The 16048-nt window shown below is 38.1% G+C and overlaps 1 protein-coding gene across 2 annotated transcripts in view; it reads left to right on the top strand.

Moving 5' to 3' along the window:
* Nucleotides 1–16048, top strand: part of sh3glb2a (SH3-domain GRB2-like endophilin B2a) — a 54555-nt gene that overhangs the window by 32529 nt on the left and 5978 nt on the right. For both annotated transcript variants that reach the window (XM_084729326.1, XM_084729325.1), the window contains exons 6-9: nt 286–348; nt 4838–4861; nt 5918–6007; nt 7858–7958. In XM_084729326.1, the coding sequence (XP_084585452.1) occupies nt 286–348; nt 4838–4861; nt 5918–6007; nt 7858–7958 (278 nt within the window). The remainder of the gene's footprint in view (nt 1–285; nt 349–4837; nt 4862–5917; nt 6008–7857; nt 7959–16048) is intronic.

Genomic DNA, 16048 nt, shown 5'->3' with positions numbered 1-16048 from the left:
GGAGTAAAAACCTAAACCCGACCTTCAATCAGCATGAGGATGAGTAGATAATGACTGAATTTTCATTTTTGGGTGAACTACCCCTTTAATGTAATGATACATTATAAGACTGAATTATCACTGATTCTAACGTGCAGACTGACAATTTCGCTTTAATAATCATTCATTTCTGCTGTGCTCTCTGATTGCTTTATCTGCATTTCTTGATGCATGACGTGTGCTGAAGAATGGTATACTGTGAGTACACATTAGTATGACTGTTACATAACCTCACTGTTTCTGTAGATGGCTCCAGATTTTCAAGAGACCAGACCCCGCAACTATGTACTTTCTGCCAGTGCCTCTGCGGTAAGGACACAATTCTGCTTTACTAAAGACAACTGTCTACTAAATTCAATCAGATTCAATCAGAAAGTGAGTGCTTTTTAAACATTTCTAAAGAGAGGTCACTGGGAGGTCATTGGGATGTGGTGAGCCCTTAAAAACCGTTCTCAGGTGCATGCATTGTTTCATACTTACTGTAACTAATTATTTGTCTGTATATTTATATTTAGTCAGGAGGTGTTTCCAAGAACGGTTATTAGGAAGTCAGAGTTGCATTCCAGACCTCTGTGTCATGCCTGATATCCTTATTGTTATGATGATTATGGTGATGGTTGGCATTCACATTATTATCAAGCATTTACAGCCCACAGAGACATTGCTCATGAATCTGATTCAACACTGGGTGTGGTCAGATGTGTGCTTTGTTGCACATGTAACCAAACCTAACAATGCTGTCACATGGACCTGGAATACACCTACTCATGCTGCAGCCTGGTCAGATGTTTAACACCAGGAGTCAGCAAAAACAAGATTCCAAGAAATGTTTCTCTGTTTGATCCTGTTATTGTAATGGGAAAAAAGTGAATGCTTGACTGGAAGAATCTCAGTGGACTGAGACAGACAGACCAAAACACTGTCTGCCAACCTCACAACCCAAATCCCAAATTGGTAACAAAATAATGAAGGGATATAAAGACACACTGGATCCTTCTTCATATATAGAAATGATCTGGTAGCTTCTCAAGATAATTGCATACAAAGAAAAGAATTTAATCCTACACTTAATGTTCTTTAGTTTAATACATATTCTGACAGCTTCTGCTGTTGATCCATGTGTGCAGTGTCAAACAATTGTTTCCTCATGGCCTATTTTTTCTGTATGCTCCTTTTGTTGGAGCTTTCAGATTTTAAGAGGAAAATTATGTTTAGCTAAGTTGTGGAAACCACAACTTGTTTGGAACATTTGTCCACTTATTTCTGCCCTGGCTTCACTCCTGTCTGTCAACAACGTAAACAACATGGATGAGTGAATAAAGTGCCAGTTTAAAAGATACAGTTCATTATCATGACCAGTGAAGACAGCACTTTCAAAATAAAGGTCTGATAACAGTTTAATGGTAAGTAAAATGCTATTGACTGTCTTTGCTAGATTTTTAATTTTCAGTATTTCCATGATGGCCTTACAAGCCACATGAAAGCTCTCAGTGGGCCACACCCAGCCCCTGGGCTGCATTTTGCCCAGGTCTTATCTAAACTATATGCCTGACCAATATGGGATTTTTGTCCTAGAGTCTTGTGCAGTCAGTCTGTTGGTGTCCAAACCAAAGATTTTCACTACTGACTGTGTATTTCATTAGTTTGAAGACATCTTGAGTTTGAAAAGTAAATGACACTCCATAATTATCCTGTTTAACTACATTTCAAATTCAGGTTTTTGAAGTCTCTGTCCAGGCAAACATCCTCAAATATCTCTGTGATGAAACCTGTCCTTAACCCTCTCCTCTCATTGCAGTCATCAGTCTGAAGTCGTTTTCCTATCAAGACATTTTCCTTCTTATTTCTGTGACAGTCAGACCTTCTATTAACACAGCATTATAGCATTCGTTTTTCACATTTCTTTGCTTTAGCAGATATTTTATTTCACTGCTGACACTGATAAAATGACAGATTTTCCTTCATGGAGCTCTGAAAGCAGAACATCAAACTCCAAACTCTAAGTTTTTTTTTTTATCTCTTTGATGTCATGTCCATGCCTTATATGGTATTATTGGGGCATTAATTATGATAATTTACAAGTCTCATGCATACACACTCGAATATGCACAGGTGGATCATTTACACAGTTATCTGAAGTTACGAATGTTTGTAGAATCTGATTTGGTGTGTTCATACAAGCCCTATGGATGATAAAAAGTAAGAGAAATTTAAGTTAAAGTAAACCAAGTCTAAAAATGAAAGTCGATGTATAGCTAAAGTACAGGGCCAGTTGCAAACAGCCAGATAGCTGCCCTGTGACTATTCTCAACTGGTTGCAGATAGACACTCCTAACATAAAGAAACAGTCTGATTTTTTTTTTCTTTCAAGACACATACTGAGCTAGACATTTCATATTGTAAAAGCCAAGTCTCAGCTCTGTGGTGGATAGACTCTGTGATGTTGACACCATTTCTAAAAAGCAGTTTGTCATTACTGATATTTCTTGTTATATATTGGTGTAGCTCCAATCTAAAGCTGCATATGTCTGCTGCACTTTCCCTGACATTGCTCTTTGTGTATCTTTTCAAACCTTTCAAAAAAAACAAACCAACTTTGTCAGGAATGAACTTTGGCACTTCACAGAATCACATCACGGTGTTTATGCTGCAGCTGCTGTCTGCGCTCAAACACCATGTCATCTTTTTGCATCTCCATCCTTCTGGCTTCATGTTCAATTTCTCATTTTGTCCTGATGTTCATGCTCCATCTGTTTGCCTCTCTTGGTTCTCATGTTCTTTTTTATCTCACATCATGTGCAAGTCAACAGCATGAGCAATTCAGCCAGCTCAGAAACTATTACATTTGTAGCACTATGCATTTTTTTGAACAAGTATAGGCCATGCAGACTGATTCATGCACTGGCAAAATTTCCCATGTCACCCAAGGCTACAGTTGGTGACTTCAACAAAAAGTCCCAACAGGTGCTAAAAGTTCTAACAGGTGCTGGAAATGCTTGAGAATGCTTGAATTTTAATATAGTGTTTTGTGCTTGAAACATTTTTTTTCTCAAAAAATGACTCAAAATGATTAATTAATTAATAAGTCCTGTCCGTCTTGTCATAGGTCCAGACATGTGGAGCACATGGATGATTCATTATCGATTAAACTGTTGACCAGATTCTTCATTAGTCAATTAGTTGTTTGGTCCATAAAATGTCAGAAAATGGTGAAAAATGTTGGTCAGTGTTTCCCAAAGTCCAAGATGATGTCTTTAGATGTCATGTTTCGTCCACAAAACCAAAGATATTTAATTAATTGTCAGAGAGAAGTCAAGAAATCACATTCAAGAGGCTGGAATCAGAAAATTTTGACCTTTTTCACCTAAAAATTACTCACACAACTTATTGATTATTTAAAAAGTTGGCCATTAATTTATTTATTGATTAATAACTGATTCATTGATTAATTGCTGCAGCTCTAATAGGATGCAGAGTGTACTTACAGACAGGTCTCACATTTTGAAACATGAAACTTTGTTGTGTTTTCTTTTAGTTTGTCTCCCCTCTGTAGAATTCTGTCATGATACGCAATTCTTGTTGATAATAGAATGATAACATCTGGAGTGGGCTGCACCAGCTGGTTGGTCTTAGTTAAGATGAGTCTTAAGAATGGACTTTAGGTCGGTTTCACCAAGCAGACTTAAGCCTATTATTAACTATGCCTGGTTCATGTGAATGCTCAAGTTACTGCAGTTATTTCCTTGCAGTGTGCATTGCTGTGATACAGTTTAACAATCTCCCAGTGATTACTTTGTAATCATTAACTTTAAATATGGAGGATCAGAGAAAGAGGAAGAGAAATTCGACAGACATAGTGATCCATAAATGGATTGAGCTGTACAGCTGACAGAGCAGTCTGTCTGGAGAGATATAACGGAGGCACTTAACAACTGTTCAAACTCGGATTGCCGTCACTCAGAGAGTGATGTCCGCAAGAAATAGAAGAACCTCCTGAGCAAAGCCAAGGAAAAAAAAAAAACTCACCAGACCAGCAGGGGCTCCTCAGCTCCTCTTTGTTGCATATGTCCAATGGATTGCTTTTGTCCCTAATCACTCTCTCACGTCTAAAAGACCACTCATTGTACAGCCGATAAATGAGGCGCGCTATTGTGTTAGAAGTTACTGTTACTATGAGTCATTACCATAGAAGCAGCCCTACATAGACTTTTTATCTTCTCCTGACTAGGCGTAAGATTTATGTCAGGTCTTGGCTAGAGGAAGGCTTCAGCCTAGTTGGTGCAACAGGCATAACTATGAGGTTGGACTTAGAACGCAAAGTTCCAACCATCTTAGCTTAACACCATGCGTAAGTTCTGTTGGTGCAACCCGCCATTGGTTGAAACATTTTGAGCACGTATATGTGGATAAATATGTCATATGTCAGCTGTACGGTGCCCGAAAAGCTTGAAAATGCTTGAAAAGTGCATGAATTTGACTTCAGAAAAGGTGAAGGAAATCTGTCTTTTACTCTTTGGAAAAACAGAAGTTAATATCAGACTGAATAATGGAGTAGTAACAACATGGCATTTCAATGTGAATATCAGGGGAGAGACAGCCTCAACCCAAAACCAAGGCTTGCCTCCATTTACTCCAGCTTTAACCATCAAAATGCAATTATTCAGGACTGCCACTACCAAGAGTTTGTATTCCCTGGATTATTATTAACATTAGGTTTTATAATGTAGCCGCCTTCTGGTAGTTCCTTGGTATGTTTTTATAACCTCTTCTTCTAATTCTTTTGCTGTTGGCATCTCAGCTCTGGAGTGAGGAAGTAGAAAAAGTGAGTACATCTGTGTTGTGGTTTTGAACTTTGTGTGACTTGCTGCTTTCCAGGATTAAGGCATAAGTATGCTTCAAATGAACATGATCCTATTTGAATTGTGCCATGACTACAAATATGATGTTTCTTAACGTAAAAAATCTTTTTGCAAGACAAGAACAGCACAATTTGTGGTATGTTTATCATAGTTTAGTTTTGTGTTAAGCTGCTCAGTGAACTACACCTCTTGTGTTGCACAATATTTTTTTTAATCAATATGAATATCACTGTCTGTTGTAATATTATCTTACATGCACCTGGTCCTTTTATCAGTCATGAAGAGAAGAAACAAGACAGACCTGTTGGTGTGTGACTATATTCCAGTACAAAAACACAAGGCATAGTAGTTTCAGTTAACGTTAGCTTTTTGAGGGAGAAAGCCATAAAGTCACTCACTCACTCACTTCTGGGTGTGTAGTCTTTTGAGTTGTGTGGCTTCATAGTTGATACTTAAACATTTTTACAACAAATACCGACTTTCTTTACTTGAGAAGTTTTCTTTTAAATTGATAAACATATCTCTGATTCATGGCACAATTAAAACAAAATCAAAAAATAATTTGTCTCTCATCATTGACTACAGTTCAGATTTTTTCCAAAATTAGGTCCCATGGTGGTCCACTGGAGGGGGCGTGACCTTGGATCTCTATTCCAGACACAGTCATTTGTATTTGGGGATAATGACACACACTTTATCATTGCTCAGGGAGTTTCAGAAAGTGAGAGATGATCTGACAAGCCTTTCATTTGAAGCATACTGAGACCTTTGTTCTCACTTAATTTTTTACTACCATGCAATCCAGTAACACAAAACAACTAAAGTATTCCCTTATGAATGCTCCAAGTAACACTTTATTACCACCTTATAAGATTATTACTATTATTACGATGCGATTATGGCCTTTTAATATTTATTGACAGTCAGTGTCTTGAAGCGTGTCTCCAGATGTGAATCTGGACTTAGATGTTGACAAACATCCTGAAAGTTATGGTGCAAATGTCTCTTTCTTGTTTCAGGCTGAACATGAGCTCCGAGTGGCCCAAACAGAATTTGACCGCCAAGCAGAGGTTACACGGCTGCTTTTGGAGGGCATCAGTAGCACACATGTATGTTGACAGCACCCCCTCCACCACTTCTGTCAGTGTCTTTATGTGTTGTTCTTAAAAAATAAGACCTACATTTTCAAAACTTTGGAAATCCTGGGGGATATGTTGCCCAGATTGGGGTATAAAGCAGGGTCAGTGACTCACAGGCCTGTATTGTTCAAATAATCAGTAATATATATTGATTGCTCTTTGTTTTACTCTTAAATGTGTATCACTAATTAATTGACCAGTGTACATATGTTTTTGCTTGGTCTCTGGTCACAATGCTGGTAACTGTTTCGTCAGCTTCCATAGTGTAGGGGAATGACAGGGAAGATGCTAGGATGAAAACAGGAATAAGATGTGCTGTTTGTTGTTTATTGTTGTTAATAACTTGTTGTTCATTCAAAAATTAGATTTGTCTCCAGCATTTAAAACGTGTGTAACTCTTCACTTTTTAAAACTTTTTATTCAAAACATAAAAGAAAGTACCTAATTAATTGTTTATTAAATGTTTTAAAAGTTGGCACATGACCTATTTAAAAAAAGGGGAAAATATTGAATTTGAATGGGTGATGTACAGTGATGATGATGGGAGATACAGTGTAAATTGGAAACTGAAGGGCACATTTTGAAAAAAATCATGAAATTATATTTAAATTTAAATTTATATAAAGGAATTTTACAAAATATTTATATGTGCTTGTCCATTTAAAATTTAAAACAAAGACTTCACACTAAAGTCATCCTCAGAAGTTTGCAGTGTTTCCTCTATTTCACTGTGGTCTATATTAGGATTAGATTTTACTTAAAACTGTAAGATTAAATTGTAGGGAGTTTTTTTTTTTTCATGATCTTGATTTTGAAATTTAAAATTTTCATAAAGGTTAAACATCTGGCAGTGCCAAGTTATTTCCAATACAGTTCAAATATTTTCTAAAACAAAGTTTAATTTTTCATGATTCTTGTGCAGCAACCTGCCTATGTGTGTCTGTGTCTGTGTTTTTCAAGAGTATCTTTATTGATTTTTGAGGATCAAACAAGTACAAATGAAAGGGCATAGCAGAAATACTTACCCTCTTTTCCAACTTACACACAACACAGAACACATTCTCCACACTAACCGAAAGAATATAAATCAATCAGTCAGTAAATAAATACATGAATGAAAAAACAGCAAAAAAGAAGGTTTAGAGAATTACATTACAGCAGGGGAAAGGAGGTGTAAGAAGTAATGTAATATTAAGCACAGAAGAGGACGTATTTTGAGATCTGAGCCCATGCTAGTCCATATAGTCCACTCCAAAGGGCCTGGGCCCCATCATCTTCAGTATAGTCAAGAAACGGGTCCCAATTATGATGAAACTTAAATGGTTGGCCCTTGAGCCAGAAGCTATTAAACTGTAGGGACAGTGTCTGAAATCCACTGAAGAACAACACATCTACTTGCACTAAAAAGAAGCCCCTTAAGCAGCGTAAGTGAAGTGAAGAGTTTCAGTGCTGCTGATTGTTTTATCAAGTATGTAGAACAGAGGTTCAAAAGTCAGTTTTTCTTAAAAATAATATCAGTTTCATGTCTGTGTTTTTAAACAAATTAATTTAAAATAAAGACTGGTTGAATACAGTATCCTTAATGGAGTAACACTTTTCACTGGTTCTAAGAAATTAATTTTTTTAGGATGTATTGTATACAGAACTTTCATTGTGAGATCGGGGACTTTACACAGTAAACTCCCTTACTGTGCCACTAGTAATAATCCTGTGATACAGTATGTGCAATACAACACACATTGTGGTATTGCTTTATTTACTTAAGCAAATGATCTGAGCACTGAGATAAGCTTAAACTGTGTTGTGTTGTTTTTCTGCAGGTGAACCACTTGCGCTGCCTGCATGAATTTGTGGAGGCCCAAGCAGCTTACTATAAACACTGTCATCTCCACATGCAGGAACTACAGAAAGAACTGGGAAGGTGAGAACCAGATGGGAGATAACATGAGTAGATGCTGTGATTCACACACATTTCACTAGGCCTGACTGAGGGAGCCGTTCATCTTCACATTGTGTGCTGTAAAAAATAAGCTATCACATTACTAAATGACAGCATTGTTCTGTCAGCTGTTGAAGAAGCTGGTATGACAGTTTGTTTATTCCAGGAACATATGTCCCAGTGGGCCAAGAACTTTTTGCATCAGGTTGGTGACATTTGGGTACAGAGCAGAGTGCACTGTAAATCAGAATGATTTGAATGATGATGCATGTGTTATTTGACTTGAGTCAGACCACAGTGTGCGTCTGTTGCCTGCTGGTCTAATCTAAGTAGCTTACTGTGGCTGTTGTTTTTCCATTTGTACCTGCAACATCCTATCTCACAAATCTGATCTGCCAGATTTTTCAACTGTCTCACCACACATATATTGACATCACTAGTATGACTCTTTTTGTTGATACAACAAGCTAGAAGTGGTCACTCAGTAGAGTGCAGACTTTGTACTTTATATGTGGCTGAAATGCACACTACTTTGCGCTGTGCAATACAAACCTTATGCATTAATGCACAAAACATGACAACAACTCACTAAATGCTTCACCTTTTCAGACCGAAGAAGATCACAATCTCTGCTTGTAAACAACCCAGAGCTGATGTTGGCTACCAGCCTGACACATAGTGTGGCTAATGTTAGCAGTGCTAGCAGCAGCTGCTCTGCCTGCAGATTAATGTCCATGTCTGTGCTGAGTGTGGTCACACATTGCTCCAGTCGAGTGGTTATATACCATTTTTTTCTGACACAGTATACATTCAACATTATTTACATTTTCTAGATTAAAACACTGCCAAACCGCGCTGGTTTTAGAGCTGTCATCTGTTCGACTTTGCTGATATAAACATCCAGGGTTGTGTGGGCCATCTTGCTTATGGCGTACGGCAAGGAGGGCTGCCATCTGACAGGGCCATAGCCCTGACAAGTGGTGGGCAGCTACATCACATCTTAGATGCAACAGACAACTGGCATTGTGCATGAATGAAATATGGCTAAATAATTTAAATTATTAGTATTTCTAGTGCCGGCTGGCAAGGGTGTTGATGTTCGTATCATATCATAAACATATAGTCGACTAATCACCTCTAATCAAGAAAACAAACCTAAAAAACAGTTCAGACAACTCAAAATTTCAAGGTAATTTTGAGTTTTGAATCAAACTCAAAGGTTTGAAATAAAGTAAAATATATTTTGCTGACCTAGTTGCATAATTTACTTTTCTTCTTTAGAATAACTTGAATCTTTGAAGTAAAAAAAAAAAGTATTTCCAAAATTGTTCACAATGAGCTGTGAACCTGATTTTTCATTATTTGGGCGTTTAAAAACTGAATGGTTTAAATTGAAAATATTAACCATCGCTTACTTTCAGTTAAACGAGTTTACTGAATCACTTTTGCAATACAGTTTTGGGGGGTTTCTAAAACTGAAAGATTCAAGTTTATCTAAAGAAGAAAAGTAAATTTTCTCAACAAAACATCATTAGTTGGTAAAACTTTTTTTCTCGACTTAATTTTTTTTTTACTTTATAGTTCAGACTAAATTAAGTGAGACAAAATTAAATAAATTAGTTAATTTAGGCAGAAATAACAGGCTCTTGTTTTTTCCTGTCATCGCTAAAATAATACACACATTTTATAAAAGGTGTACTGCAGATATAAATCTTAGATTTAGTAGAATTTCTTCCATATTCTTTTATTTATTTGCTGACCCAAATAAAATCCACCTGTGGGTCCTGACCCAGTCTTTGGGAATGACTGCTGTAGTGCACTGTAGTGTAGTGTTTTCCTTCAGAGGCATAGAATAGCGTATGGTGGGTACTGAGTGTCCTGGGTTCACCCACCTCTGTAAAGTTAATAAGGAAGCAATAAACATGAAAATAAGTCCAAACTTCTCCATTGTTATACAACTTTACCTCCAGACAAACTTGTTAGATCCCACTGCATCTGCATTTGTTCTGTGGTGGTTTGAGGAGGAGGATGTGGGCTGATGAAGAATCAAAGTGGGTTGATGACGATGCATCTCACTCTGGCTCACTGTCTCAGGTCTAACCCAGGTTAGTTTAGCTCTCATCCCGGCTCTCTTCCACAGTTGCGATCTGCCTGGTCTGGCTGGGTGACCTGTCTCAAGGTCCGCTGCACTAATCGAGTCCCTGTGCTTCCTTTTCCCATGTTAATGAGTGTGTTTCTGTCATCTGTCATGTAGATATACCTGCTGTATTTCATCATCCGACCAATGTTTGCTGAGATGTAAGCTAGCTTTAGCCTCAGTCTTTTAGCATTATCATGCAGACAGCTTTTAGATAACTTTACATAAACACTTTCACAGGGTTCTTGTTTTAAAATGTGTCAGATGGAAACATTAAAATATCAGCTGGAGACTTCAGCTGACTCAAGTTGAGTTAGCATTAGCTCACATCAGCCAGTTACACTTCTGAAATCTCTTGAGAGTCTTTATTTTAGCCAACAAAATCATCAGCTAGAAATGAGAATCTGCTTTTGTTTATATCTCTAAGGAATCGCAGACCTAATGTTTCAACAATTATTCCTAATTTTTGGCTTGATTTTCCCCAGTAAACTGCAAAACTGCAGTACAAGAATGGGAAGTTTGGCAGACATAGCAGCAGTAACTAAGAAGGTCGAGGCTTAGAGAAGGGTCAGTTGACCTCAGTGAATACGCAATAGTCTTATCTTTTCAGTCAGACCCAATTCCTGTAAGTCTAATACTGTAATGGTACCCCAGTATGTAGAAATATTCAAAGACACTCTTTTTGGAACAAGTGAAAACGACGGATTTACTGCATGGTTTTTGCCCAAAACTTAAGCATAAAGTGGGTAAAAAGGGAGACTCTTGGGTGCCCATAGAACCCATTTTTATTCAGATATCTTGAGGTGAGAGGTCAGTTTTACATGCCAAAATGTAGGTCCTCCAGAAAACCATCACATTTGCACAGTGTTATCACTGTATTGGTTTAAAATCACTTATAATCTTTTGATCTTCATAACAGGAGCAGCAATTTATAACGACTAAAATATGTCATGTAACTTTGTGATTCAGATAATTTACTTAAGTTTATTACAAAAGCATAATTTACTGGGCTTGTATTTCAAGCATTACCCCATTTCAGTTGTATTAAATTAACTCCATCAAGGAAAAACATCCATTTTATAATTTATATAATGGTCAGTCAGTTCTTGATCATCAACATTCCTGATGATCGACTAAGGAAAGTAAAAGTTGCACTTGTGCTTTCGATTCATGTCAGTGTTAATCTAAATTGCTATATTAACTGGGTTAGAGTGTGGTGGTCTCTTAATCCTGCTTTGAAACTGAGATAGCTGGAGCAGGGCTACTTGGTAGCCATTTTATTTGCTGGTGGAGATAACAAACAGTTGGGTAATAATAAGTACTTGCGTCATGTCAGGTCAAAAATTACAGAGGTATCTTTTCCACATTAGCCAAGTGTAAAGTGTCCATATTGTGAAATTTGCAACCTGAGCAACATCCCGAATGAACAGTCGAAACATAATATCCAAGTGAAAAAAAAAGTCAACAGTAAGCTAATAAGAGCAGTCAATAATCCTGGGGATCAAACTTTAGGTTATTATTACCTTTAAATTAGGCTGACACCAATAACCCCATGTCCTCCATGCCACACTGTCCACAATGACTGGACAGTGTCACTAGTTTACCAAAGCCAAATCATTGAGGAGGTCTGGAGCATCATGGCTGGGTCATATACATTAACCATTGTGACGCTGCTCATATACAGTTCACAGTTTACTAGAATATATCTACCATTCTTGTCTTTTCCTGTTGATATATTAGTTTAAACCTCAGGTTTTGGTTGATGAATAGCGCTTTTGTAGTGAAGGAAGAATAGTAAAGATGTCCAACCCAGTCCATTTTTTGTTTTACATGTTCTGTGTCAAAGAGGTGAGTCTCTCAATATGTCACCTGAATGTGTCTTTTAAATATGTAAGAATTTTGTACTCTTAATGGAGAGTTAATTCTCCTTACGTTCAGAGAAATTTCTTTAAGTTGACTAGTCATATCTTATGAAGTGAATAATGATAGCTCAGAATCTAGAGACAGAGTGAGAGGATTGAGGATGAGAATCGTTGAAAAACATCACTGTGCCGTAACTACAGGACCCACCCATTAACACCACTATAACTTAACATCCCCAGTGGGTAGGCTACTCTCCCTGAGTATACAGTTTTCAGTTAGCTTTAGAGGTCAATCAGATAAGTTATATATCCCACTGAAATCAGGAGGCCTATAATTCATTTAGACCAGGCCTGTGCAAAATGTGGCCCGGGGGCCGGATGCAGCCCATTGAAAGGTTTCATGTGGCCTGCAAGGCCATCATGGAAATACAAAAATTAAAAATCTAGTAAAGACAGTCAGTAGCATTTTGATTACCATTAATCATTGTCAGATCTGTACTTTGAAAGGGGTCAGTGCTGTGCTCGTTGAACTTCTCGTCAGCTTCTGAAAGAGGAAACGTTCGCAAACCACTGGGGTTGTGCCGAATAAGATCAAAATAGGCAATGTGACAATATGACGAGAGGAATGTTTTGTGTTATATGAACTGGGTTAGAGTGCCGTTCTTTTATTCCTGCTTTGAAATTTAAAACAGTTCCATCAAGAAAAAACATCCTTATTCTAGTTTATAAATGATCAGTCAGTTCTTGATAATCAACATTCCTGATTATTGATTGAGGAAAGTAAAAGTTGTGCTTGTAGATTCAGTTCATGTCTGTGTTAATCTGAGTTGTTAAATAAACTGGTGTGGTGATCACTTAATCCTGCTTTGAAACTGAGAAAGCTGAAGCAGGGCTACTTGGTAGGCATTTTATTTGCCAGTGAAGATAAAAACAGTTGGGTAATAATAAGTACTTGGTTAATTTGTGGTCAAAAGTTTAAGAGTTAAGTTTAAGTGTTTTTCTAGTTAAGTGGAAAGTATCCATATTGTGAAATTTGCAGTGTTAAGACAAGAGCAACCTGCACAATGAACAGTGGCAACATAATATCCAAGTAAGAAAAGTCAGAAAGTTGAAACTTAGGTGTGTCCTCACATCAGCGTCACAGTAACTTGTCCAACGAGTTGCCTTCATCGTAATATCCAAGTTTGACTGTCTGTACTGGGAAACCTACACCTGTTCTCACGTCAACATTACAGCAACTTTTCTGATTAACAGTTTTTTGGCGTAAAATCCAAGTGGGTAATTTCCACATTGTGAACAGGTCCTGGTATCAGCATCAGAGCACCTGTCCGTTTAGCACTTAGGTAAAAGTCACTCTGTGTTCAGGGTGTCTGCGCGCCTGTTGTGCACAAAGTGAGAGGGCTCTCAGTCGTCATTGGTGATGGTTGTCAAAAAAAATCCACCTCTGCAGCAGGTGTAGCAAACCACTTGCTGGCCCTCTTGTGAGTGATCCAAACTTTAGCCAGATGGTGCAGGGAATTCTCAATGCCTCTCTCCCACAGGCACTTCATTTTATTTACTCTGACAGAAAATTTTACGCTGTATATTTATCTTATGTTGACAAGTCTTTTTTTGGGGGGATATTTCCATGTGTATTTGTTTTGTTGATATGTCTTTGTATGGTTGTTTGAGCACACACCAAGACAAATTTCAATCAATACTTCATTGCAATGGTGATAAATTATTGAATCTTGAATTCTTGCGTGTGTCCTTAAGATGTTGCAGGCTCAGACTGCAGTCAAGAATATACAAATTTTATTGTTTTCATAGTGAAGGTCTCCTCCTTGCCTGGCTCAGAGCATAATCGTCTCATTGTTCTAAAGTTGAGGAGCTTTGCAATCATAGGCCTCGGTCTCCAAGAGTCGTCACAGTCACTCAGGTGATGGTCGTTAAAAGATTCTCGGCACCAAGAAGTTCTGCTGTGATTCGCTACAGAAATCCAGTTTTGTCACATCCTTCAGCTTTCTCGGGGAGGATAAGTGTCCGGATATTATTCCACTGACCCTGTTCTCCAAGTCATCCACTTTGTTTTTTAACCACTGTACCGCTTTTTACAATTTGTCAGTATTCATACCAGCTTCATGTATGTCTCTGTTAGGTAAGTATCTGCCTCCGCATTTCCTGAACTTGGTCAGCTAGTGTTGATGGTGCATTTCTGCTGTAGTTAGTGAGGACTGTATGGTACTGTATGTCGGGGTAAATGGAAAGGTCACTCTCTTTTTCCAGTTTCGGCCACCACCTTTGCAGGGGGCATAGGCCTGGTTGTTCCCTTAGTCGATGGCCATGCACCATCAGCAGGAGAGACTGGCTTCAAAGTTTTAAGAAAGCGGTTTGGGCAAAAAAAGTGGCAGAATAAAGGTAACTATTGAGGTAAATCTGCGAAGCTCATGTTTGCAGGTCTGTCCTCGTCAGGTGCAAACCAGAACTCCATTTCAGATCATTTTTAAACAAAAATCTCACCAAAATATTTAACAATACACATGAGAAAACTCGCAGAAAAAGTGATTTTTCAAATTATATATGCAACAGTTACCCCACACCTCTTGTTGTTACTTTACAAAATTATAATTCAACCCACCCCTGTTGCCTATGCTTCTTTAATATGTTGACCATCTCCAACAGAACAAACTTACCAGCATCACACACCAGTCTCTAAATTCATCTGTCTTCCCTCACCCAGACTGTCAGATATGAATTACAGAACCATCACATGCTGAGCACTCACAATAGCAAATGACACTGATCAACCCCTCAAACATCATTTCACCATGATGGCATGCAGCAATATTGAACTTTAAAATGGAGAAGAGCTCACTTTTGTAAGAATTTTGTCCATTCTGCCACTGCAGCACTAAACAAACTGACATGTGGTTTGCTAGGATGTTTGGCGACACATTTATGTTGACTCTACACATTGTCCTTACTTGTATGTTGCTGTATTTAGTATGTTTTATCTGTGTGTTTCTGTGTTGAATGGGCTGTGAAAACAAATCTCCATCAGGGACAATAAATTCTTAACTAATCTAATCTGGGAGGTTCAGTGGGCGGGGTTGGCTCCAGTCTGGCTGTACTCCATGTTGAACTCTTCCTTTTCTCCTACAGGCACAAGAGGTGCTATAGTAACTCAGCATCACTATGACATACTGATCACCAGCAAAATATTTCATTGTGTTTAAATTACTCACTCTCATTGACTTCAATGCAGTACTTTATTAATTCTGTACAGAACTAAGTTAATGTTTTGAGTCTCAATTGCTCTCAGTGTCAGCTGTGTTGACCTGATGGTCTAGTGGTCACACATGACCCTGAACCATAAAGCCAGGTATACACTGTGCAATTTTTGGGTTGTTTCAGACAAAAGATAATTAAATGTGGTGATATCTTTGGTCATGGCTCCAAAACGGTGATGCTACATCACACTGTGGGAGAGGATCAAAGACGGATGTTATCACGATGTTATGACCAGATATAATCTGGGACAAAAGTCTGTTAGTGTGAGAAATTTAGAATCATCTGACAATGGGACTGCTGCTATGACATATATCTTGTAATGAACCTATAGAAATGCAATATGAAATGACACAATGACCACTGTGATACTGGTGAGAGAGATGATCTTAACTGGCTGCTTCTTTTCCAGACACATGAATGCAACAATTGCAAGGATTGCAAGAATTCCTGCTTAGCGTCATTTTGTTGTATATCTACCAGCAGTGTAGACTGATGACACACACTGATGCGACGTGACACGCTGGTGATGTTTTATTGACTGGTGTAGTAGCCTGCCATTCAGTAGGTGTTACCATCTCACGGTCTATATACCTCAAAGTTGATATTGTTCCCATCTTCATTAGATCCATGTCATACAGTGTGGCTTGAAATAAACCTGAACTGCCAAACACCTCAGTCTGTAGGAAGGTTTAGGTCAAGGGTTTGGATCCCCAACTGGTCAAGTTGAGTGCACCAGGCTGCAGGTGGATTACAGATTCCACCCACTATTCCAGCATGTATAATGACACTTACTGACCTCAGTG

Source organism: Lutjanus erythropterus, chromosome 10 (assembly GCF_056507025.1).
Source record: "Lutjanus erythropterus isolate fLutEry1 chromosome 10, fLutEry1.hap2, whole genome shotgun sequence".
NCBI lineage: Eukaryota > Metazoa > Chordata > Actinopteri > Lutjaniformes > Lutjanidae > Lutjanus > Lutjanus erythropterus.
This window is presented reverse-complemented; position numbering and strand designations above follow the sequence as displayed.